At 46.4% G+C, this 23,189-nt stretch overlaps 2 protein-coding genes and 1 long non-coding RNA gene across 25 annotated transcripts in view; 2 read left to right on the top strand and 1 right to left on the bottom strand.

The window, feature by feature from the left end:
• Positions 1–13,518, top strand: part of LOC147994997 (uncharacterized) — an 82,018-nt gene extending 68,500 nt beyond the window's left edge. Inside the window, exons 2-3 of the mRNA XM_087659782.1 lie at positions 12,263–12,376; positions 13,013–13,518. Coding sequence (XP_087515908.1) covers positions 12,263–12,376; positions 13,013–13,125 — 227 coding nt within the window. The 3' untranslated portion in view covers positions 13,126–13,518. The remainder of the gene's footprint in view (positions 1–12,262; positions 12,377–13,012) is intronic.
• Positions 1–13,769, bottom strand: part of LOC102555037 (uncharacterized) — a 58,367-nt gene extending 44,598 nt beyond the window's left edge. For 2 of the 5 annotated variants that reach the window (XR_015686924.1, XR_015686922.1), the window contains exon 1: positions 11,362–11,651. This is a non-coding gene — a long non-coding RNA (uncharacterized LOC102555037). Of the gene's footprint in view, positions 1–11,361; positions 11,652–12,920; positions 13,394–13,522 lie in introns of those variants that run through there. The other 3 variants (XR_015686920.1, XR_015686921.1, XR_015686923.1) reach the window with 3 other exon arrangements.
• The window catches only part of Foxp1 (forkhead box P1), a 595,264-nt gene continuing 582,350 nt past the window's right edge, over positions 10,276–23,189 (top strand). For 11 of the 19 annotated variants that reach the window (XM_087656767.1, XM_087656772.1, XM_087656758.1 and 8 more), the window contains exon 1: positions 10,276–10,442. The gene's annotated coding sequence lies outside the window, so the exon portion shown is untranslated. 19 annotated transcript variants of the gene reach the window in all.

Below are 23,189 nucleotides of genomic sequence, written 5' to 3'. Positions count from 1 at the left end.
TGCTGGGATTACAGGTCTGGCCTGCTATGTCTGGCTCTGTCTCCTTGCATGAAGAATTGGTAAAGGGTGTTTGTCTTTGTATGTCTGATTTATCTCTCTGAGCATGGTGGGAGGATGTAAGACAGCACTGAGGGATTCTTTGGTTGGTGAAACAAACTTGAGAACCTGAGTTTGAGCCCAAGAACCCATATTAAAAAAAAAAGCTGGGCTTCATGGCCCATGCTAGTATCTTGGGGCAAAGGGTAGAGATAAGTGGATCCCTGGCATTCTCTGGCCAGCCAGCCTGGCCTACTTAGTGAGCTCCAGACCACAAAGAAACCCTGTCTCAAAAAGCAAGGTAGATAGTAAATGAAGAATGACAAATAAGTTGTTCTCTGCCTGCAAATGAACATGCATACACACACACACACACACACACACACATCACACATGCACCACATACACACACACCACAAATACACCACATACACACACACTACACACACACATCACACACACACACCACACATACACACCTCACATACCACATCACACACACACTACACACACACACCACACATACACACATCACACACATACACACAACATACATGCACACCACAAACACACACACCACACACACCACATACATACACATACCTAACATGCATACACATACATACCACACACACACATAATACACAACACATACACACACACACATACCACACACACCACATACACACCACACACACACACACACACCACACACACACACACCACACACACACACACACACACACACACACACACACACACACACACTTCTGATGTTCTTATCTAGCCCAGGGATTCTTCCCAAGTAAGCGTTCACTAGAAGAAGACAGTCCCGGGGCTTGAACCTAGCTGAGCCATTAGAGAACACAGCGGGATATGCCGTACGTACGCCTTCTGTGTCTTGCTCCATCCTCTGAAAGGGGGATGCTATCACCAAGAGTGGAAACGATCCAGGAATTCGTTCATCATGGTGTGCTGGCCAAATACAACTGGTGCTGGCATTTTTGGTAGATAAGGAGTCAGAAAGAAGCCCAGACTGTACCCTTTCTGACTCTTGGGCATTTCAACTAACCTTGTGGTGACTCTATTTCCAACTCTGGAAAGAGAGACCATTAGAGTTTATTATGTGTAGGAAACTTTGACAATGCTGTGACATCCTGATTTGTTCCTTTAGGTCTTACTCTTTGTCAAGCTTCCCTTCTGTTTTGATGTGCACCAGAACTCCCTGGCACCTTGCCAACACTTTAGAATTGTGGTAGAATTGGTATGGCCCTTTTCTGCCCAGGTGATCCCGATCTGCAGGGTCCAAAGGCTTTGCTGAAGAATACTATTGACTTTAGGTCCCCTGGGGAGAACCATTCTTGGCTTTATCGATTGAATTGTTCTAGAAAAGGTTGCTGGCTACTGTGGAAGAACAATGTTGGGGGTAGAGGGAATTAGGGCCTTCAGGTCTCTTCCAGGGAAGTGTTGATAAAGTCACCCAGACTAGAAGGTCTGCAACTTTGTTGCAGAGGACAACCCTCTAGGAGGTTTCTAAGATTCCCAGTGCTCTTATTCTGAGCCATTAAATCACAGAATCTGTAGCTGGTAGGAAGATCTTCCACGTGATTTTAATGTACAGCAAATTTGCCAGCCACTGACCTGAGAGACAGAGGACCTGTGTGACTCCAATCTGCTATGATGACGTTGTACATATTCAGTGAACATCATCGGCAAGGGCTCCTCACTGTACTGTCCTTTCAGATGGGACCTTTACTTCAGGATGTGGTCCTTCTGCTCTGGATCCCTCTCTAAGGACTTTCATCTTGGTCTGGGCACAGAGCCCAGTGGGTCACGTGTCTTCACGGCCAGCATCAGTATCTCATTTCAATTCCCAGAACCCACATATAAAGCTAGGTATGATAGTATGTGCCCATGCCTGTAATTCCAGTACTGGGGAGATGGAGACAAGAAGATAACTAGGGGTCACTGGCCAGCCAGCCTGGTTACTCAGTGAATTCCAGGCCAGTAAGAAACTCAATGGCACCTGAAGTTGTCCTTGACCTCCCTCCACACAAATGTATACATGTATGCAAACACACACACACACACACACACACACACACACACACACACACACACACACCACACCACACCACAAAGCCTTTGAGTTGTGACCTGATTACATCGACTGTGCCTCCTAAGGAGCTAAAGTTCTAGGAAGTTCTAGGAAGCAGGAATTCAACTTCATGGCGCTGCATTGACTGGAAAGCAGGCAGCAAACACAGATACAGGATGTACGTCTAATGATGGAATTCAGAATATAGTGTTAGCACACTCTGTAATTCCAGTACTTGGGAGGCAGAGGCAGGAGGGCGGTGAGTCTGAAGCTAGTCTAGGCTATATAGCAAGACTGTCTCAAGACTGAAGATGACTCTCCTTATGGGGAACCTGGGATGGCTTATTTAAGCCTGGGAAGGAACTTAGGAACATCTCAATGTACTATTCATGGTTTTCTTCTTTTTGCCTGTTTTCAGTTTATTTATTTAAGAAACAAATCTTGCCAGCTAAATTGACCAATTAATTGGTTACTTGGTTCTCCCAAACAGGCATCATGAATGGAGTGTGGGGGCTCAGTCTCTTCTGTGGCTGGTATCGATCTGGCTTAGCTTACAGTTAAAAACTGATGTTTAGATAAAAGTCTGGGTTTTTTTTCCCCTCTCCTGAAAACATAAAGGCTTTCTTTCTGGATGACAGTAGTCACCAGCACCTACCTCTCTCTCTCTCTCTCTCTCTCTCTCTCTCTCTCTCTCTTTCTCCCTCTCTCCCTCCCTCTCTCTTTTGTTGGGACCCTGTATACTCAAATTTGCTAGTTTGGACTCCTTCAAGAACCTCAGCCACCTGAACAAACTCTGTAGCTCGTGCTGTGTGTTACCTATATGTTGAACACAGAACACTGACCCCCAGTCATCCTAGGGACACAGTACCCCTTCTCCATATATAAAAAAAAATCCTATTGTTCTTTTTCTGCTCAAGACAACTCAACCTCGGGATGGAGGAGATGGCGTGTCCTTCCCCTGAAGCTCCTCCTTCCTCCGTCCCTGGGGTGCACTGAGATGCTCCAGGTATCCTTATCGCCTCTGTGGACCAAACCTGCTCTCCAGGAAGCCCTCTTTTCTTTATTGGAGAAAGGTATTGAGAAACTAAGCTTGGAGTGCTGGATGTGTTCACTGATATCGGGGTGTTGTTGCTTCTCCCTTGTACCAAAGGACATTGCTAGGAAGCACGTTGCATATCAACTCCCCTGTGTCTATACATCTGGGATGGTTTCTGTATCTATTTATCTTGGGGCTGTCCATTTTAAGAACAGTGTCCACATGAATACCTTCCATTCCAGTCTAATACCACAGGACTCAGCCTTTGGCAAATCAGATTTGGATGTTTGTAAAGTTTTTTTTTTTTTTTTAATAATAGGTCAAGAATACCTCCAGGGTCGGAGAGAGGGAAGTGAGGAAGCTTCCCTTGTTATTCTGTAGACATTGTTTAAACAATAAACAATCCCATGTTCAGTTGTTCTAATCAATAAAGATGTTGGCTCGTCCATTCCTCCTCAACTCTCCTAGTACTTGGAACATATGGCCTCCTGTTCCTGAAGGTGGGCAGACCTGCCTGCTTCTCTTCCACAAACACATTCTGTCTCCAGCCTTCTCACAAGGCCTATTGTAAATGCTGAGCTGGCACTTGTGTCTCGGAAATATAAGCCAAGGCACTTCTCCGAGATTACCATCAGAACTTTGCTCTACATGCAAAATCTTATTTTGAATTCAGATACACAATTACTCACCCTGACTTAATTACACTGCCTTAGGATAGTATTAAAACAATGGTTTTAATTATTTTCGGGGGGTTTACAACAGTAACCTGTTGTCTTGTCAGGAGGGTGAGCTGCCCGTCTTTTGAGAATTTCAGATAAAAACCCACCGCGGATCTGGGATGGGGGTGGGCCTGTGGTTCTGTCTTGTTTATTCGAGAAGCAACCTTACCTGGACGCCGTCCCTCTGCCTCTCATTATGCTGGATGTACACCTCATCGTGCTTAGATGTGTCTCTATCAACTGTTTAGAGAAGAGGGCTGGATGGCTCCCGAGTGCTGGAGGTGTGGCCCTTTGGTGGTTTGGAAAACATTCTGAGTTTTAAACAGCAACACCTATAATTATGGAGGCGTCATCCCTTCCATAAAAAAAGAAAACAAAACAAAGACAGCAAAGCCCTTCTGCTAACAAGGTGTAGTCAGAGCTGTGTGTTCACCCTTCCCAAAACCTGCCTGGCATTTGTTTCAGGCCTGGTGGGGGCTATCTGCCATCTTTCTCTGGGCTCTCATAAAACAATACAAAAGTAAACAATCGGAGGGCAATTAGCAGGCTCTTTGGGGTAACAGGAGAGAGAAGTCACCCTGTTATTAATGTCAAAGGAATTAATCATGGTTTACATAGGTGATTTAGTAGCTTAACTTTGTAAGTGGTTGAAAAACAAGAAACCAACCAAGTTTTACCAAAGAAGCCTGTGTGGAGAGTTCGGCAGGAGCACAGAGCTTACAGAACATCTCTTGAGATGTGAGTTGTTATAAAAGGGACCATGTGTCCTCTGCTTGAATCAGCATGGGGCTCAGCTGGGGGCTTGGTTTAAAAAATGGAGCTTTCGAATCTGACTGTTCAAGGTGGCTTCTGAGATACCGTGCTTCCCTCTGACCAGCAAGTTTGTCAGGGTAGCCCAGGCTGGCCTCCAACTCATAATCCTCCTGCCTTGTCCTCTTGGGTATGAGGCTACAAATGTGAACCACCATACCTTTCACCTTTTGTGTCTATGGTGTATGTGTTTGTTTGCCAGATCAGAGGTGAGTGTCTTCCTTGATCATCCTCACTTTTTGCTTTGTCTTCCTAGGGGCTTTTTTATTCCCTGCCTCCCCACCCCTGGGGTTATCATGCTGCCGGACCTGGCTTTTTACACGGAGACTGGAGGTTGAACTCAGTTTCCCATGCTTGCACAGCAGGAAGTTTCTTGACTGAGCATCTCCCTAGCTGTATCGACATTTAAAGCCACACACTTAGAACGCTTTTTGGTTTATTTTAAACTATGTGCATGTATGTGTGTGTGTATTCGTGCATATGAGTGAAGTGCCAGTTGAGGCCAGAAGAGGGCATCAGGTCCTCTGAAGCTGGAGTTACAGGCAGTTGTGAGCTGCCCAAAGTGGGTACTGGGAACCAAAGTGGGATCCTCTGCCAGAGTAGCAGCTGCTTAGCTGCTGCCCCTGAGTCTGATCCTGATCCCAACACACACACACACACACACACACACACACACACACACACACACACACACACACACACCACCACCAGAACTAGGGCTGGGGACATAACTCAGTGCTTTCTCAAGCAAGAATCAGTACCTGAACTCAAATCATTTAACACTTACACAAAATGTTGAGCATGGCTGCCCATGTCTGCCCCCCCCCCCCGGGGTAGTGACTAGAGACAGATCTGGAGAGCTGGCTAGACAGCCACCCTAACTGAAGCAGAGACAGGAATGGGGATGAGGGTGACTTTTGAGTCAATGTGTTTAAAGGCAGTAAGGCAGTGTTAAGAGGAAGACAAGTGACTCTGGCTTCCACGTGGATGAACTTGAGTCTGTCCACCTACACACTCAGATCCATGCACGAGATCTGCACCTCCCCTACCAAGCTGGGTATGATGGTACATACATAAAATCTCAGCACTGGGGAGGTTTGCTGCCCAGCCAGCCTAGCCTATATGGGGGTCATATGAAGGTCAATAGACCCTATTTCAAAAGTCAAGGTGGCCGGCTTCTGAGGAATACCTCTGTGTGCATGAACACACACACACAGAGGACCTAGTAAAAAGATGAACTTCTAGGGGTTGGGGATTTAGCTCAGTGGTAGAGCACTTGCCTAGCAAGCGCAAGGCCCTGGGTTCGGTCCCCAGCTCCGAAAAAAAGAAAAAAAAAAAAAAGCTGAACTTCTTCAGCTAGCTTTTGAGGAACACTCTTTGTGAAGCAGAGTCCGTCACTTTCTGTGACTCAGCTTCCTGGGCCCTGAACTGTCTCTTTGCCTAGTAATTCTATATCTTGTAAAATGAGACCTCTGCTACTGCTGGCCTATATGAACTGACAGGGATCTCAAGGCACAGACAGTGGCTCCTCTGTTTGCTTCCAGTGAAGTACATGAGCCAGTTTCATCTTGGAAGGAAAGAATCTTAGCTTCCACTTGTAAGAGCAGTCCACACAGGCTTCGCCTCTTCTCTGCCCTTCCCTCCTCTTGGCTGTTTACCCACAGTGGGAGAAAGGCTGAGGAGGCTAGATTTGAACGTGACTTATGGTGGCCTCACTTTCTCTACCACAGTGGTTATTTGTGGAGTGCCAGACCACCTGCTTAAGATACAGCGACTTCCTACTTTGGTTGGGTGGGGCTGTCAGAAAGACACGAAGTCCGGGGACCTGGCTTCTAACCCTGGTCAGACCACTGACAGTTACTTGGCATTGGTGAAAGGTTTCCATGCTCTAGCCTCACCTTCCCACCAGCAGTTGGTGGTGCTGGGACGTACACACCCTTTTTCCCATTGTGGGAGTGTTAACATCAACTTGCATAGCATACTGACAGCCATATTCCCTTCCAGTCACTGTCCCATCCTTCAAATTGTCAAAAGGGGTGGGGCTGGGCTTTCAGTCATGACAGCTGAACACTCTTGTCACATATTTTCTTTTGAAGTTCACTTTTTAATTCTTCTTTTGAAATGCTCACAAAGAGCCATTGGTGACTTGCTCTCCACTGTGCTTGCATTTCACTTGGGAGGAGAGATTCGGTTTTTCCCACATCACGTGAGAGAAAAATAAAGGGTTGAAGTAAATGAAAATATTTAGGACAGTTAGTGTAATAACTGTACTCCTGTGAATGTAGTATGTTATTCGAGAATTACGACAAATTCAGGAATGTACAGCCACCGCACCTCGTGATTTTACTTTACTAACTGTAAACTTACCAGAACATCCAGCATCTATCTCTTACGTGGCAAACACCCAGTCTCTTTCCTTTCTCCAAACTGCACGTATGTGCATTGGCACAGCATTTGGAGAATGAAGTTCACATTTGATGTTTGGTTTAATAGTACATGGCAGGACCGGGACAGATACTGATGCCTCTAGGGAAATACTGGCTTTGGTTAGCTTTAATTAGCTAATTGTGCACCCCCCCCACACACACACACTACTTAATACATACGGAAATGAGGACAAGCACCTTTGCCTTGGTGTAATTAAAACTAGAATGATGTCAGCAGCAGGTTTAAAAGGGGATTTCTATTTGTTTTATCACCAAAAGGTGGCGTCCTACCCCCATGCCCTTTATTTACACACACACACGCACACACACACACACACACAACCTTGCTTGCTTTAAAAAGAAACCTCCAGTTGATTATTGACAAAGCAATTAAAAACCTGTTCCCTGTGAACGTGGTATGACAGTGTTGAAAATGGACAGTGTCTTAAGCCATAGTGAAATGTCCCTGTAATGTAAACCAAATGGGTGTGGGGTTCTCCAATAAGCCTGCACATCAGACAGTTATCATATCCCAAACCAGTGCCATCTATCATGGGATTTACGGCCAGCATTCCCTTTTGTCTTTAAAACATGTTGCCAATCTGTCTGTAGCCTCCTCGTGTAAGCGAAGGTAGAATTTAAGACAGTTAAAATTCAGACCAGGATCAGGAGCAAGCTAAGGCTTTCGTTGCTGGTATAGTTATAAGTGGGAAAAAAAAAAAGAAGACAAAACAAAACAGAAAAGCAGCACAAACCATAGTTGAATCTGATGAAGAAGATCACAGTAGGAATTGTTCTTTATGGACTATGCACAGAGATGTCATATTTAAATAAAGTGCTGCTTCCCAGAGTTACAATCGTACAGCCAGCTACATACCATAAATAAGTTAGATTTGGCAGGATCATCATAGAAATTAAAAACAATGCTTTCCCCCAAGGACTGGCTACACTGTGGATTTTTATTTAATTCTATGTGATCTCCAAATGTGGACTTTCCGGCGATGTCCGAGGTTTTGTGAGACTATCAACCAACTTGACAGAAGCCTTTATTATCAGAGCCTAGGCCGCAGCAAACATTCAATAAATAGTAGATGTTATTACTGTCTGCAGTCGCCCGTGAGAGGTGCGGCGGCAGGAACTTATTTCGTGTATTTTAAAGTACTCACTAGACGGTCTGGAATATTATAGAATATGCATTAATGTCTTAACAAAGAAAACATGAACCTTTTACAGGACCTAAAATATATTTCATGTACATAGTTTCTAGTGTAAAAAAATGGGATGACCGTCTTGTTTGCCGGGCATCGAGTCTCTTACAGCATGACTTCTATCTTAGTATGCACTACCTTCCTCTGGCTTTATTCTGCAACACCAGTGAATGGTTTTGTTACTAATTATTTTACTTCCCAAACATGATATAAATTTAAATGGTAGTCTCACATTCTCATTTCAATTTAGATTTAAACTCTGCAAATGAACGTTTAATAGTATTTGTCAAAAAACATTATCCAAGAGAATCTATTATTTTCAGGGTATTATCTACATCGGTGCTAGTCTGAAGACGCGAATGGCAGCAGACACTGCGAATGGCAGCAGACACGCCCCAGCTCTCTTAGTGCTTTGGGGGAAAACCATAAGGTGACTTTCAGAATATTCTCATAAAGAATTAGCCTAGTAGACATACTAGCCAGTCAGTAGCTGGAAACCCTGGCTTGGGAGTTTGGCAGCCTCCAGGATGATAGGCCTGAAGAAATAATTTCTGTTCACCAGAAGCCACAGAGGTCTTGAATCTTTCTAAGTCCCATGTTGGAAGCACCAACAAACAAACAAACAAACAAACAAACAAACAAACGGCTTTCCTGTTTCTGTTGATAAAAGTGCTTTTTGTCGTATGTTTTTTTATTTAAATCTCAAAAATATTTCATCTGGGCACCTTGGGTACTTATTTACATACTCAAACAAACTTCAGAACAGCAAAAAAGAAAATCTCACCTTCCCAAAGAATTGTACAGAGCTTTTTTTTTTTCTCTCACGTGACTGATGTTCTTGAGAGCAGGTAATTTGTGTTAAACAAGTGATTGACATGCCAGCCCGGGTGTTTTCTTGAGAGGAACCGTGGAGAAAACAGTTCTCCGTTGCAGCCACTTTCCCCCTTATCCCCCACCCCCACCCCAGTGGACCAGGCGAGAAGGATAACATTCCTGCAGGGGCTGACAAGGCCTGAGGGAGCAAGTTCTTGCTCCCATCACTCTCTCCCGATTCCGCGATGCAGGGGAAAATCCCCCTGGCTGGAGGGGTTTCTGTTTCCTTGCAATCAGGGGTTTGTCCTTCAGCTGAACTTTCACCTTCCGAACTCGCCTCCTTTCATTGGACAAAGTGCAGAAAGAAAGGGGAGAGACCGAGGGAGGACCCGGGAGCAGGCGCCGGGCTGGAACGCCGCCCCTGCCGCCCTCCGCTCCAACTGTCACCCAGGCGAAGCACTTTCACTTTTAACTGGAGGAAACTATCCCCGCCTGTCCTCTTCCCTCCTGGATTTCTTAGCTCAGACCCCAGCGAATCGCCTAGGCTTTCCCCTCTGCGTTCCTAATTGCTGCCACTCTTCCTCTCCATTTCCCAGGGTCTGAAATGGGCTCCTCTCCCCTCTTCTGAGAGGACCCCTCCAGCCCAGGCCCCTCATTTCCCAGCTTTTCTCATCCAGGCTTCCTTTGCCTAGGAACTGTTGTGGCGTTTCCTTCCCGGGTCTTGGGGCTCTGCCTCCCTTTCCCCCTCTTCCCCTCCCCACGTTCCTCACTTGGCAATTGCGATCCCCCCGCCTCCCCCCCGCGAGCTCTGTTGTTTACCCAGCAGGTGGATGTGACGTCAGGGACGCACAACAGCAAAAAATAACAACATCTCCCTCCGCGACGCGATGGCCTCTCTTGCGCGCCTTATTTATTTATTTGTTCCGGGATGCGGGGGGGAGGGGGGTAGGCGACCCAAGGGCGCCGCATCGGGGTGCAGGTCGCGTTCGGCGGGTCACCGGAGCTTTAAGAACGCGGCCAGCCGGGCTTGAGGCCAGCGAGGGGCCGGCGCGGGTTGGGGGCGCCTCGCGGCCGGCGGCGCTGGCGCGGCTCCGGAACAAGTCCGGAGCGGAGGAATCTATTGTTATTTATTGTGTGGCAGCTGCACGCTGTGCTCGCGGCCCGGCCCTCGCCCGCGAGTGCGTGTGTGCGCGCGTGTGCGTGTGTGAGCGGGGGGCGCGCGCGGGCGGGAGTGGGCGCGCGCGGGGAAAGGCCCCGAAAACACCTTAGTTTGCACCGAGAGACCATTTGCCGCGGGTGAGTTCGTATTTTTCCATTTCTGCTCCACTTTTTTTTTCCCAAGCCGCCTCCTGCCTTGTTTCCGCCACTTTAAACAACAACAACAACCAGCACAAAAAAAAAAAAGGAAAAAAAAAAGAAAAAGAAAAAAGAAAAAAGAAAAAAAATCCTACTTTTCATCTCCAGGCTCCACGTGCATCTCCCCCAACCCTCTACCCTGGACTCGCTCCGGAGTCGGGGCCCAGGCTCTGCGTGGGTGGGGGCCGCGCGCGGGCGCCGGGCTGGAGGAAGCGCGGGAGGCTCCCGCACCCTTGGGTCCATTTGCATAAGTCACTGTGGGGTGCCGTGGTGGCCACACAGACCAGCTCACCTCCCCCTCGGCCCCTCGCGCCTCTCTCTGCGCTCACTCGAGCCGCTCGGGTAGAGCGATCTATAAGCCCAGGCCGCCTGTCGCAACTTTGAGTGCCCAGTGTCAGCGTTTGGTGGCCGCCTGGTGCGGGGACCCGGGACCCGGCCGCGGTAGGCGGGGGCGAGTGGCATCATCTACTGAGCTTAAAGTTTGAACTTGGAGCAAACTTTTCCCCTATTATCCAGGGGTGCGTGCCCCTTCTATGCCCCCGGGCTGCCCGAGAACGCTGGAGGGCTGAGCAGGGACGCCTGCGCCCAGGGCCGGGTGCTTGGCGACATCCCTGCAGCCACGCGTGTTTTGGTCCGAACTCAGCGGTGTGGACGCTCTCTAGCTAACCCTGAGAGCCTGGAAAACTCATACACACACCCGCGCACCCTCTGCCAGACACGCACCCCACGCGCGTTCGGCCCCCGCTTGTCAGAGACAGAGCCCGCGCCAGCCGTAGCAAGATCGCGAGTGGGCTTGGGGACAGGGCGCACCGCGAGAACCCTCGGCCCTCGTACTCTCGACACCCCCACCACCACACACTTTCGCTTCTGACCCCTGCGCCTCTTAAGCTCAGGGATCTGCTCTGCGACACGCGCGTGCCACCGCGCCCCTCCGGCCCTGTCCCGGCCACCGATGGCTCTCCGTTTCTCGCCTGCGCGCAGCTTTCCTCCCGTGCTCTCGATTCTCGGTTCCTGTCCCTCGGAGACGTCTCTCTGGAGCCGACCAGACGAGGCGGCGCGCGCTTCGGGTGGGGACCGAGGCGGTGGCGGCGGCGCCGGGAGCCGAGGAGTTTGCCAGCTGCCGCAGGGTCGTGGTCATCTGCTGCCTCCGCCTCCTCGCGCCCCCGCCTCCCCTTCTCTCCCCCCTCACACCCTGCTGCGCTCGGAAACTTTGATTCCTTGTCCCCCTCCCCACCTGTTGTGAGCTCCGCCTTAGTCCCTGGAGACTGGCGGTGACACACACGGGCGCCAGGGAGCTCCGCGCCCAGAAACAAAGTCTCATGCCCCCCCACCCCAGTGTTTGCTTGGAAATTGCTGCCTGCAGCACCCCCATTCCCGCGCAGCTCCCGCCCCCTGGGAGTCTAAGGACTAAATAAACAGTTGTAACTCCAAACCTTGCGCCTGCCACCGCAGCCCTATCCCACCCCTTTCCCCCGGTCCTGCCCCTCCTTTTTTGTTGTTGCAACTTTGTAAGATCCCGGGAAGGTGCTGAGACTAAGGCTCAAGCCGGGCTCCGGGTTTCCCGATCCCTGCAGGGATCCCCCGCGGCGCATCCTCCTACCCTGTCCCCCCCGGAGCTCGGGGTCCTCTCCTTCCTGCTGCCCCCCTATCTACTCCGGCCCCCTCCGCCTAATCACCTCGTCCCCTTCGAGCCCCTCACTACACAACCTTCACGGAAGGAAGACTTGCTGAGGGTCGCCCCGGTCTCTTGTCGATCGCAGACCCCGAAACTTTGCCCCAAGAGGACGGCGCGCGGCGGGCGAGGGGCAGCGGCGGCGGCGGCGGCGGCGCGGAGAAGCGTGGAGCTGCCGGCGCCTCCTCCCCGGACTCCGTGGGTAAGTTGAGGCGGCTGTGGCAGGCGCGCGGGCGGGGGGAAGGGGGGAGAGAAACGAGGAAGCCGGGGCGCTGTATCAGCCAGCCTGGACAACCAGAGATCCGCGACCAGGCGCGGGGAGCAAGGAATGTGCCCGTCCGGCTGGTAGGTGCAAGCAAATACGGGACCTGCTTTCTCCCCTTTCCTCTCACTTTCCTCCCTGAATCCGAAAATCTGGAGATCAAAGTTGGCGTGCAATGTGAAGTGTAAAATGTGGTGACATCCCTCGCTCTACTTCTCAGCCCGCTCCCCCCTTATAACTATTAATTATTTCCAAGCCATTGTGTCCAATACCCTAGCTGGGCTGATTTCAAAGTGTATTGATTTAGGCTAGGCTCATCCTACGTTTTCATCTTAATTTATTTTCTTATGGCTTGACTGGAGGACCCAAAATGAAACTTGTTTCTTCCTTTTTTCTTCCACCCCACCCCCAGCCCCTTCATCTGGGCGCTTTAAGTAGAATAATGAAATTAATGAACGTTTCATTGGGTTGCATTTGAGCTTACCCAGCACACTGCCGAGGGCCCACGGTCGCTCTCACGGCAGGCTCCAGGTATTTTCCGAGTTCTGATTTCTTATTTTGTCTCTGCTCTTCAAGCAAGAAGGCCGCGGGAGGAACATTTTGGATTCCGGTTGAGGAGTCTGCCGGTTGAAACCCTTGCACTTCATCTTCCTTGGGCCATAGCCTGGAAGAACTTGCAAAATAGATGAACTGAGAAAAACCCAAGGATATTAAAGAATTTTTTTTCCCTGTTTCTGAAAATGTATTGGAGGATCCCAAATTCTTGCCTTTTTTTTTTCACTCTTCATTTTTTTCATAGCGAGAATCAGTTTTGGGACTGGCTTGGTGAGAATATAAGAGAGCTAGTAAGACTTGAGATGTTTTCTATTCAGTTTGGTGGAGGCAGCAGCGTCCTTGCTAATTTCTATTTCAGATCATTTTCGAGTTTTGATTTTGAAGTGCATATCTCTTTAGAGTCTGGAAAAAAAAGAAAACTGGGCTCAGATTTTTTTTTCTAAAAGGGGGTGGGTGGGTTTGCCCTCCCTTCTTTGAAATGTCTAATATTTAAAGAGCATTAAAAGTATAAATAAAACTCAAAACACTTACCATTGAAAAAGTGTCATCTAAAATCTTAGTGCCAGGGGGGAAAGGTTTAGCATCTTGCTAGTGGCTACAACTCCCTTACTCCCCCCATTTTGGATTAGTCATTGTATGCGAGAGGGAGGGGGAAATTCACTTTTTTTTTTTTTTTGAAAAGTAAACAGCCTCCAACTGCTGAGCCTTGACAACCCAAATTAAGGAAGCAGGGGAGATCAAACAGGGCTGCTGCTGGGTTGTTGTCAGGAACTGCTATGAGGGAGAACCCAGCAAGGTTATATGTTCACTTATGCAGAAATGGACCATTGCAAATGCTTATCTCTATTGTGCAAGTGAAGCTTCACTTGGAAGGAAATGCCCAGCCTCTGGGCTGCTTTTGAGTTCCTATGGATGCTGAATTGCTAAACAAGTTACTATTTTGTAATACATTTCCTTTTTTTAGGAGAACGGACTCTTAAAAGGTATCCAAAGAAATATTAAGTCATCTGAATTGTCTTACTTGTTAACCAGAACCTCACCGTGGAATTCTTTTTCCCAACATTAGACTCCCACACCAGTTAGATAACATTTTCTCACATCCAGCTTAGAAGATTTGCCTTTCAGGGAGCCAGAGTTTTATATGTGAGGGTTTAAATTTGCTGTTGTAGTTAAAAACAAAAGGAAGAAACTCAAGTGATAAAGCCCAGTTTTGGAATTTAAAAGAGAGAGCCTTCTCTAGATTACACATGACCTCTTTTTTTCTTTTTTTGATTGACATTCAGTATGACCAGCTGCTGCTTTATTCAGTTTCTTTGTAACTTGGCCTCCCTTGTTGTCTAGGAAATTTTAACTATTTCATTTTTAAGGAAAGTAGTAACAGTAATTTCTTTAGCATTCCCCCCCCCCCCACAGGTTTGTCAAAGTAATACCAAGGAAACATTAATTATTCAAAGTAACTGTGTCAAAGGAGGGAGTTTACATTGCGGGAGATACCCTCAAGATACTATGTTTATATTTAAAGCCTGAAGTGTAAACTATGTAACACTTTTTTTTTCAGCTACAAACTATCCCTAAATTAGACGTCATCTTTAATTATGTAGAACAAAGTATGAAATAGGACAAGTAAGCACATACAGAAGAATAAAAATCATTGTCACTTAAGGCTTGAATTTTTAATTAACTAGTGCCTGTCACATAGTGACTACTTTGGTTTGTTTTTTTTTTTTTTCTTATAACCTAGAGTTTCATAACCATGGTACACAACATGTTTCAAAGTCTGACGCTTTTATTGGGTATACCTTTATTGTATAATTAAGCAATGTGGGTTAAACATACACATGGATGCTGTTAGGCAATTTTCTGCAATATGTCATGTTTTAAAAAAGCTGTAAATATTTTGTAGTTAAATCATTTGCACCAACAATAGCAGAAGTTAGTCGAGTTAATATTGGGCCTGAGCACTTTTATTTTTCCTGTGACTCAGGTTTTCCTTGCTTCCTCGCAGACCCCTGACTTTGTACAGTTGCATGCTGAGGCTCTGTGGAAGGGTGTTGGGTTTGCAGCAGTTGCTGAAATGAACAGAAAAACTGGGCTATTTCCTAAACAAATACATTTTACTACGGCATGACCAATACCAGAATTGGGAAAGAGAAGGGAGGGACTAGCACATTTGACAGCCTTTGGAGCCCAGCTTCCCCTTTGCAGCCATTCCTAATGCATGCATTTCTATTTGGTTTGCATTAAACTCCAACTTAATTTTGTACCATTATTGTTCCACCTCTGTCTCTTGCCCACCCTCTCCCAACCCCCACCCCCCAGTCCCTGGCGTATTCTAGGTTTAGGTGCTAGAGGTCTGATCCCATTTCAGTGGCTATATCCAGAGTATTTACAGGGAAGGAATAGCCAGAGCTTTACCTATTAAAAATCATTTTAGGCACACATTAGTCAAATTTCAATAGATTGCAGACTAACAGAAAATAGTATAAATTTTGTTTATGATTCGGTTACTTTAAGGTACTTACATTAAAGAAACTCATTTAACCCGAGTGCAGAACATTAAGTAGGGAGGGAAGCCCTGCAAAGGCCTCCAGCTGCCCTTTGCTCTCCCGCTAATCTTAAATTACTACAATTTAATTGCAACTTCAAGGCATCAAATATGGGCTGTTTCTCCAGGTTTCAAGAGAGGGTTCCCAGAGCTTAGCTTCGTTTGCACAGGTGGTATTCTTATTTAAAACAATTTCTTTTCCTGAGTACTTTTTTCTTACTTTCTTATCTTGTTAGATACCATGCCCCTTTTATACACTTCAGTCAGAGCAAAGGCTGTTTTGCTAAGTAAGCAATAGTAGCCATTGTCTTAAAGCATGTTTTAAAATATGGACTATAAATAACAACTCTAAGCAGAGAATAGGTTATGTGTTGAAAATAAATCCGACAAAAGCATTTGATGACTGAACAGGTGAATTCCATACTTTGAGATTTTGTGTATACATTTATTATTTGTGAGTTTTTTTTTTCTGACTGCAGCAAATCCCATCAAGCGATCAAACACTGAGCCTGTGAGCAAAGCCAGCCAGAAAGGGTTTGCACGTTTTCCCAAATGATTCTTCCCTTTGCTTGTTCCGTCATCTGAAGGCCACTCAGCCACGGACCAGGCATGGTATGCAAAGAGCCGCCTTCAACTGAATTTTGAAAATTACTTCTAGTCTGATACTTGGATGAATTAAAGTTAGGGGTGCCAAAAGCTGGTGCAGCAGCAGTGTGTGAGATGAGATGACTTCTTAAAATAGGGGCAAACCTGGCCCAATAAGGATGCCTTCTGCACGACAGTTAACCCTTCCCTTCCTTAGGGGATTCTCTATCTCAGTGTGCACGTGACCACAGGGTTAATGGGACGCGATGCAGATTTGGCTTTTGTCCCTAACCTGAAAATAAATGTAAGGAACAGTTGATTTCAAGAAATGCTCTGCTTTCACTCCCTGCGATGATCTTGCTGTGTGGGCTTCGGCTGGTGTTCTGCAGAGGAAGTCTGTGGAGGTCAAGTACATGGCACTTAGGGAAGACAATTAGACAGCTTTCTTTGTTTCTTTAGTAAATTATTCTTATTAATTACTGTCAGTTTGTGGGAAGGCATTTCTCAAACCTTGTGTAAAAGGCAGCTCCCATTCATGAGACAGGGCTGGAAGCTGCATTTGTGTCTCCACTTTTACTCACATGAGGTATGTGGGCCAGGTTAGCTTAGAGACATCTCTCCCCGGCTTGTTTTTCTTTCTGCAGTCCTGACACTCGTTTCTAACATATGCTTTGGCTCTGGAACACAACAGGTGTTTCTTGGGTTGTTAGTGTGTGCTTCTGAAAGTGAGAAGATGATTTCTTAGGCAGCCACGAGAAGAGAAAACTTCATGTGAGGACACAGCCTGGAACCTGAGCAGGTGCACATGCCTTTGCCTCTGACCTCCCAGTCCTTCTGCTCCACAGAAGCACTGGTGTGGGCACTGGTTGGGGTGGGAGGTTTACCATGACGCTGTAGTCCTGTAAGGCTATGGGCTGAATGCAGAGGATGCTGGGGGGGGGGGGGCTTCTGGTGGCTTGATCTTGCTCTTCCAGGCCACTCAGTTGTTGGGTTAAATTAGTTTCCTCAATCCCAGTACTTAAAGTAACTAAATCGTAAACAAAATTTATATTAGATCCTGACAACTAATAATCTATTTAAATTACATTAAAGTATCTGGGCAAAATTTTAATTAAAGACCGAAGTACTGTCAAGCCCTGTAAATATCCTGACAGGTCTACTCAAACGGAACTGATACCGTGAAATATTTACATATGTCTGATGTATTCGGTGCATCTCAGCAGTGCCTGTCCTGGGCTAATTGCTCTTTCTCTCCAAATCACATTTTTAATAAAATAGATTTTTTTTCAAAGAGAAATAATGAATACACACACAGTCGTGTTCCAGAGTTCTGTTTACGACTCCAGTCTTTCCTTGCAGGATCCTTCTGTGTTGGGTTTACTCTCTCTCATTGCTGTTGAATCAGGAGCTGAGGTGGAGGGGCCCCTGACTGAGAAGAGTGGCCTCCTGTTTGAAGATGTTAAAGGCTAGCTTGGCTCTCCGAGGATCCAGGGAGAAGATGAGAGCGGGTTGCTGAGGGTCCCTGTTTATATTTGAGAGTAGATTCTCTTTGTTTGAAACAGGGATTGTCCTCTGAATTTTGTATTTGGATACATGCTTATTTGTTACCAGTGGCATTTTGTCAGGTCCTCCGATTTTTACTAATCGTGTGCTTTGCCTTAGGACTAGAATACTGGGTTCTATTTCCAGCATCAAATGTAGTGTGAATTCCCAGTGTCTTCCTCTCACCCGTACACTTCAGTGTTACTTTGTTTTTCTTCAGCTTTCTCCAGGCTCCTGCCTGTGTGTTGCATGGTGGAGGGCTATCCTCTGAGCTCAGTAAATCAGCAACAGGGCCTTGTTGTACAATTTCAGGTCAGTGAGTGATGTGTGTAGAGGGAGGAAGCCGTCAGTTTTGCTGGAGCCCTGCCCTCCCTGAGCAAGGTGAGCACTGGGATCCAGGTAGATGCTCTTATTAGGGGTGGAAGGAAGTTGCAGACAATCTTGTGGGCATTTCGTTTGTTTTTAAGACAGGGTTTCACGGTGTAGCCTTGGTTCTTCTGGCACTCCCTCTGTAGACCAGACTGGCCTCGAACTGAGATTTGCTTGCTTTTGCCTCCCAAGTGCTGAGCAGTAAGATTAAAGGTGAGCACCACCACAGCCAGAGGCAGCCAGCAAGTTTCTTCACCTGCATTGAGAGAGAGGGGGGGGGGAGAGAATATGAATGAGAAAGAATGAATTTGAGAATGCATATGTATAGGACAGTTATTAAAGTACATATTCTTGAATCAGAACTGAGTGTGTGTATGTGTGCACCAGTGCGTACTGAGACACGAGGAAGCCAGGTATTCTATTCTGTTGCTTTCTGCCTTCTTTCCTTGTGATAGGGTGGGTTTCTTTCTGATCTTGGAGTTGGCTCTTTTTCAGGTAGGCTGCCTGGCCAGGGAGCGTCTGTGTCTTCTCCTCTCACAGTGCTGGAGTTACAGGTGCATGCAGCCACTCCCGGCTTTTACCTGGGTCTAAACTCAGGTCCTCCTGCTTCTGGAGCAAGCACTCTTAGCCACTGGCCAGCCCTTGAATCAGAATTATTGATGACTAGCAAGTAGAGTGCATTGATAATTTTTCTGATGTAGCTCAGATGCCTACAGGATAGAGACTGATGGTCCCAGGTGATCATTGTCATTGGAGGCAGGCAGCAAAACCAACCCTGCTGAGTGTTGCTAACCATTTTTGTTTGGAAGGTGGTCCTGTGTTGTTGTTGTCGTTGTCTGCATTTAGAGTGAAGACCAATTGTTTTTAACCAAACGTGAACTCTCAACAGAGCTGTGGGTCAAACACAGAGGTGGTCACACAGCTCCTAGCTCCCCACACCTGGGATGGGTCCAAGCCTTGTGCTTGAAAACACCATCCACAGTTAGACATGCATAAGACAAGGAGACAAGAAAGCTGACTGACTACCTCAGTGCTCAGAGTCACAGAAGCGCTTGTAACCACCCCTCAGGAGGATTTGCTTGGCCCCCGTAAAACCTGAATAAAGGTGGGCAAGCTTCCTTTTCAGAGTCAAGCACAGAAGGAAACATTGCTTGGGGATATGCAGGCTACAGAAGAGCCTCTGGGTTCAAGCAAGTGGAAGGAGCATTGTAGAGCATCATATCCTTCTACCAAGTGTCCGATCTTTCCCTTCAGGAGTCGTCTCCCTCGGCATCTCCTGGGTGATGCGGTTGGTCACCTTATAGCTGTTAGTTTCCACCAAATGGCATTCTGGGATTTCCTCTCTACTCTCATTAGTCAAGTTTCATTTCAAGATCTAAACGGTCTGTTCCTTAGATTAACCTGCTGGCACAAGTATTTTGAGTTCCCTAAGCATGTTGGGAGATTCTCTGTGTATGTGATGGGACATGCTCAGATATTGATGGAGAGAGCCTAGCCAAGGATGCCACACAAATATAGAAACGAATCCTATCAAGAATGCCTCCTTCAAGATTAGGAGATAAGGGGAGATCACATGCTGAGAAGGCCTGTGTAGGCTCTGGAGCTCTCCCTACTCAGATCCAAGAGTTACCTAAGTGAAAGTTGTCCCAACATATGGGTGTGGGTGGGGTCTGTGTTTGTAATGGACCTTTTGAAGTTTCCCAGACTTCTCTTAACTGGTTTTCTAATTTCCATTTTAATTCTGGTGTGGCCTCATTTTAATAACAGCTGAAAACTGTTTTCACTGTTTAGGACTTTCCATCTCAGTCGGTGCTGGGTTCTGGTGCCCTTTGGGATAATTAGGTGACACCAAGTTCATTTGCTTCTGTTCTGACGTTTATGCACTTAAACAAAGTTCTCCAGTAGACTAAACTTCAGCACTGGAGATCTCAGCTTGATAGCGACTGAGGTGTCTTGCTTGTTGAAAGGATGTTAATCATTTCATTAAGAAAGATTAAGTAATTAACTGATATTTCATTAGGGAATCAATAGCAGTCCCCTTTCAGTGATGTATTCTAGTGATTTTTTGAATAGGAAGTTGGCCGTGTTTAATTACATGGAGAGCAGGTTGTCGAACATTGTAAAAGTAGGGACACAGCACTTTGGGAAACCATCACTGTCCGTGTGTGATGCAGAGAGACTGGGAGAAAGCGTGTATTAAAATAGTTTCTTGCATGGGCTCCTCTGGTATGCCTCTAGATTTGTTTCTCTTTTGTGTGTCTTCTCTGTGTTTAAGAAAGGTTCAGCTGTCTAAATGTGTTGTCTTTTCTAAATAATGGTTTTTGTTGCAGCAGGATCCATGCTAAAAGTAAATGTGTGGCTCTCACTTGGGCTCAGTGGACCAGGAGCGAGTTCTGTTCCTTGCTGTGGACAGGAGTGGGGGTTGGGGTAAGAAAGGGAATTACAGGGGTGGGGTGGGGTGGGGGGGTGCTTCTGACTCCACCTCTCTGTCTGAGTTTCTAAACATTCCAGGATGGGATGGGAGGGTCCTCCCCACCAGGCAGAAGTTCATCCTTCTTTAGCACCCCTGTGTTCTGCTGTCACACATGGGGACTACTGGCATCCCTCGCAACTAACTGAACATTGAACAGATCCCCGAGGAGCCGTTGCAGTTCAGAGTTCCGTTTTTGTTTTCTTTTGCTTCAGAAACAGGACAGTTACTTTTACTAAATATAGAAACTTTCTGGTGGTGGAGATGACTTTCCCATAGTATAGTACTACTGGTAAAGGATTCCTTAAGCATGAGGTAATAAGAAATGATTTTGAAAGCCTTGGAAATGGGTTTGGTTTTGGGACACAGGGCTTTAGGGTCTCTGCTGAGTGCAGAGTTGCTGTCTCCATCCATCAGCCATGAGGACTTTAGAGGAAAGTGTTAGAGGGACCTTTGTCTTAAAAGCTGTAAGTTTATATTTTTAAATTTGGGTTATGAAATACGTAAGGCACCAAAGGAACAAAGAATACTTATTTGGAACATTGCATGTCTGCGGCCCAGCTTTGAAACACACAGTGGTTTGGTAAAAAGGCTGCTGGTCTCACCCACCTGTCCTCAGCCCTTCAGAGGAGGGACACCTTTTTCAGTGGGCAAGCTTTTGCTCCCTGGATTTGTGTGTGTGTGTGTGTGTGTGTGTGTGTGTGTGTGTGTGTGTGTATGCGTGGGTGTGTGTGTGCGTGTGTGTGTGTTTAGTATATATAAGTATACATTTCTCATAAGAGGATCTCATGTTCATGTGCAAAGGTTTATATTATAGTACTTTATTATATGTATTCTTTGGCAACCTGGTTTTTAGAAGAGTATTTAGTATAGCTAGTGAAATTTATCCATATGGGTGCGTATAGCAGTAGCTAATTTCCCTTTTGCTTTCTTATTTTAGCTATTTATGTTTTTCCTGCATATATGTGCACCATGTGTGTGCAGAAATCAGACTGGGGGGTGGGGGCCATAACAGCGTCAGATCCCTTGGAACTAGAGTGATGAAGGTTGTGAGGCCATCATGTGAGCGCTAGGAATCGAACCCAGGTCCTCTGCAAGGGCAACAAATACTCTTCCCCCTGGGCTAGCTTTCTGGCTCCTGATTCCTCTTTTCCATTAGACCCATTTGAAGTGTTGAATTTTAACCCAAAACAAACTCTTGACATTTGAACCCCGAACTTAGCAGTATAGGATTTGGGCTCACTGCGCAGCCATCGGTCCTCACTCCTAGTCCGTAATTTGCTTATTTTTATGAACTTTCAGAGGAAAATAACCTTAAAAATCTCAACCATTTATCAGGGGGATTGAATAAAAATAATCTTTCAAGTGGCCCGTCTTTTTTTGTTGGGGCAGGGGGTGGGGATAGGCATTCATCTGAGGGAACCTGTCCACTTCCTCATTATTATTTAAAGAGTTGGCTTGGAACTTAAGACTTGCCTATGCAGGGTCGTGGGTTGAGGATCGGAGGTTTAATTAACAGGTTCTTTATGCATCTGTGTCCTTGGTGTGGCGTAGCACCTTGCTCTTCAGTGGAGAAAGTGATTTCTGCACAATTCGAAGGGCTGGCATTTTGATGGTCAGAAAGCCATATCAATAAAGATAGGCTTAGCTGGGGGTCAGAGCCTGTTTTTAAAATAGTGTGCGTGTCTACCCTCAGCTCCTTTACCAAACTTGCTGCAGAAGCTGGAGTTGAGGCTCCCTGATTATGCTAATGACCACGAGAATCGTTGGTGCGAGGCGGGATGTCATCAGCGGTATAATCGGGGAAAGTTACCAGGGCTCTTTTTTTTTTTTTTGTCATTAAGTATTAGTGATAAATAATTCGCTGTTCATTCTGAGTAGATGGAACATATTTAATTCTGATGTACAGAGTTTCAATTTCATCAGGCTCATTGCAGAGTAAAATGATAATCTTTGGTAATTTGAGAGGAAAGAGAAAAGGCGTTTGTGTCAGCAGGACTAACAGAGGCCATCTCGAAATGTTTACCTTGACAAGCCAGAGAGGGCCAGGAAAACTTATGATTTTTTTTTCCTGGACAGCTTGGTTATTTGTGCTGACATTTTATTAGAGTATCAGGTACTCAGTAAATAGCACAAATGGCTGGAGATGTTAAACAAAATAGTCTAAAGGTAGCTAATGTTTCTCTGCAGAAGGGAGGGAAATCTAACAGAAGGGAATGTCTGGACAGTGCTCTTTGGAAATGAAGAGCATGTTTGACTGGGACCGTAGAGCTTGTTAGGACGGTAGAGCTTGTTAGCCATTAGACAACAGGTTTAATTTAGGCAGAAAGCGGCTTGCTCGTAGCAAAGAAGGTTGTACTTGGTCGTGATTTTTTTAGCGAGGAGTTAGCAGGACTGGTACCATATGCCGTCTTTAGAGCTTCTGGGAAGCGATGGCTCTCATTCCAGTGTCACTAAGGATTTCTCGTGAGATTCTCGGTAGCAGATACTTGCCTCTCTGTAAGTGGGAGCCAGCACTTGTTTTGTTGATGCATAGTTGTGCTAAGTGACAGGAGGTGTACTAAGAGAATGAGCTGCATTTTATAGGCTGTAAGAACCGGTGATTGAAAGATGGGAGCCTGTTTGGAGGACATTTCTTCCAAGGATGCATTATAATAGATTGTCTGGAAAGCACAGTCCCACCCTGG

This window comes from Rattus norvegicus, chromosome 4 (assembly GCF_021556685.1).
Source record: "Rattus norvegicus strain SHRSP/BbbUtx chromosome 4, alternate assembly SHRSP_T2T, whole genome shotgun sequence".
Classification (NCBI taxonomy): Eukaryota; Metazoa; Chordata; class Mammalia; order Rodentia; family Muridae; genus Rattus; species Rattus norvegicus.
This window is presented reverse-complemented; position numbering and strand designations above follow the sequence as displayed.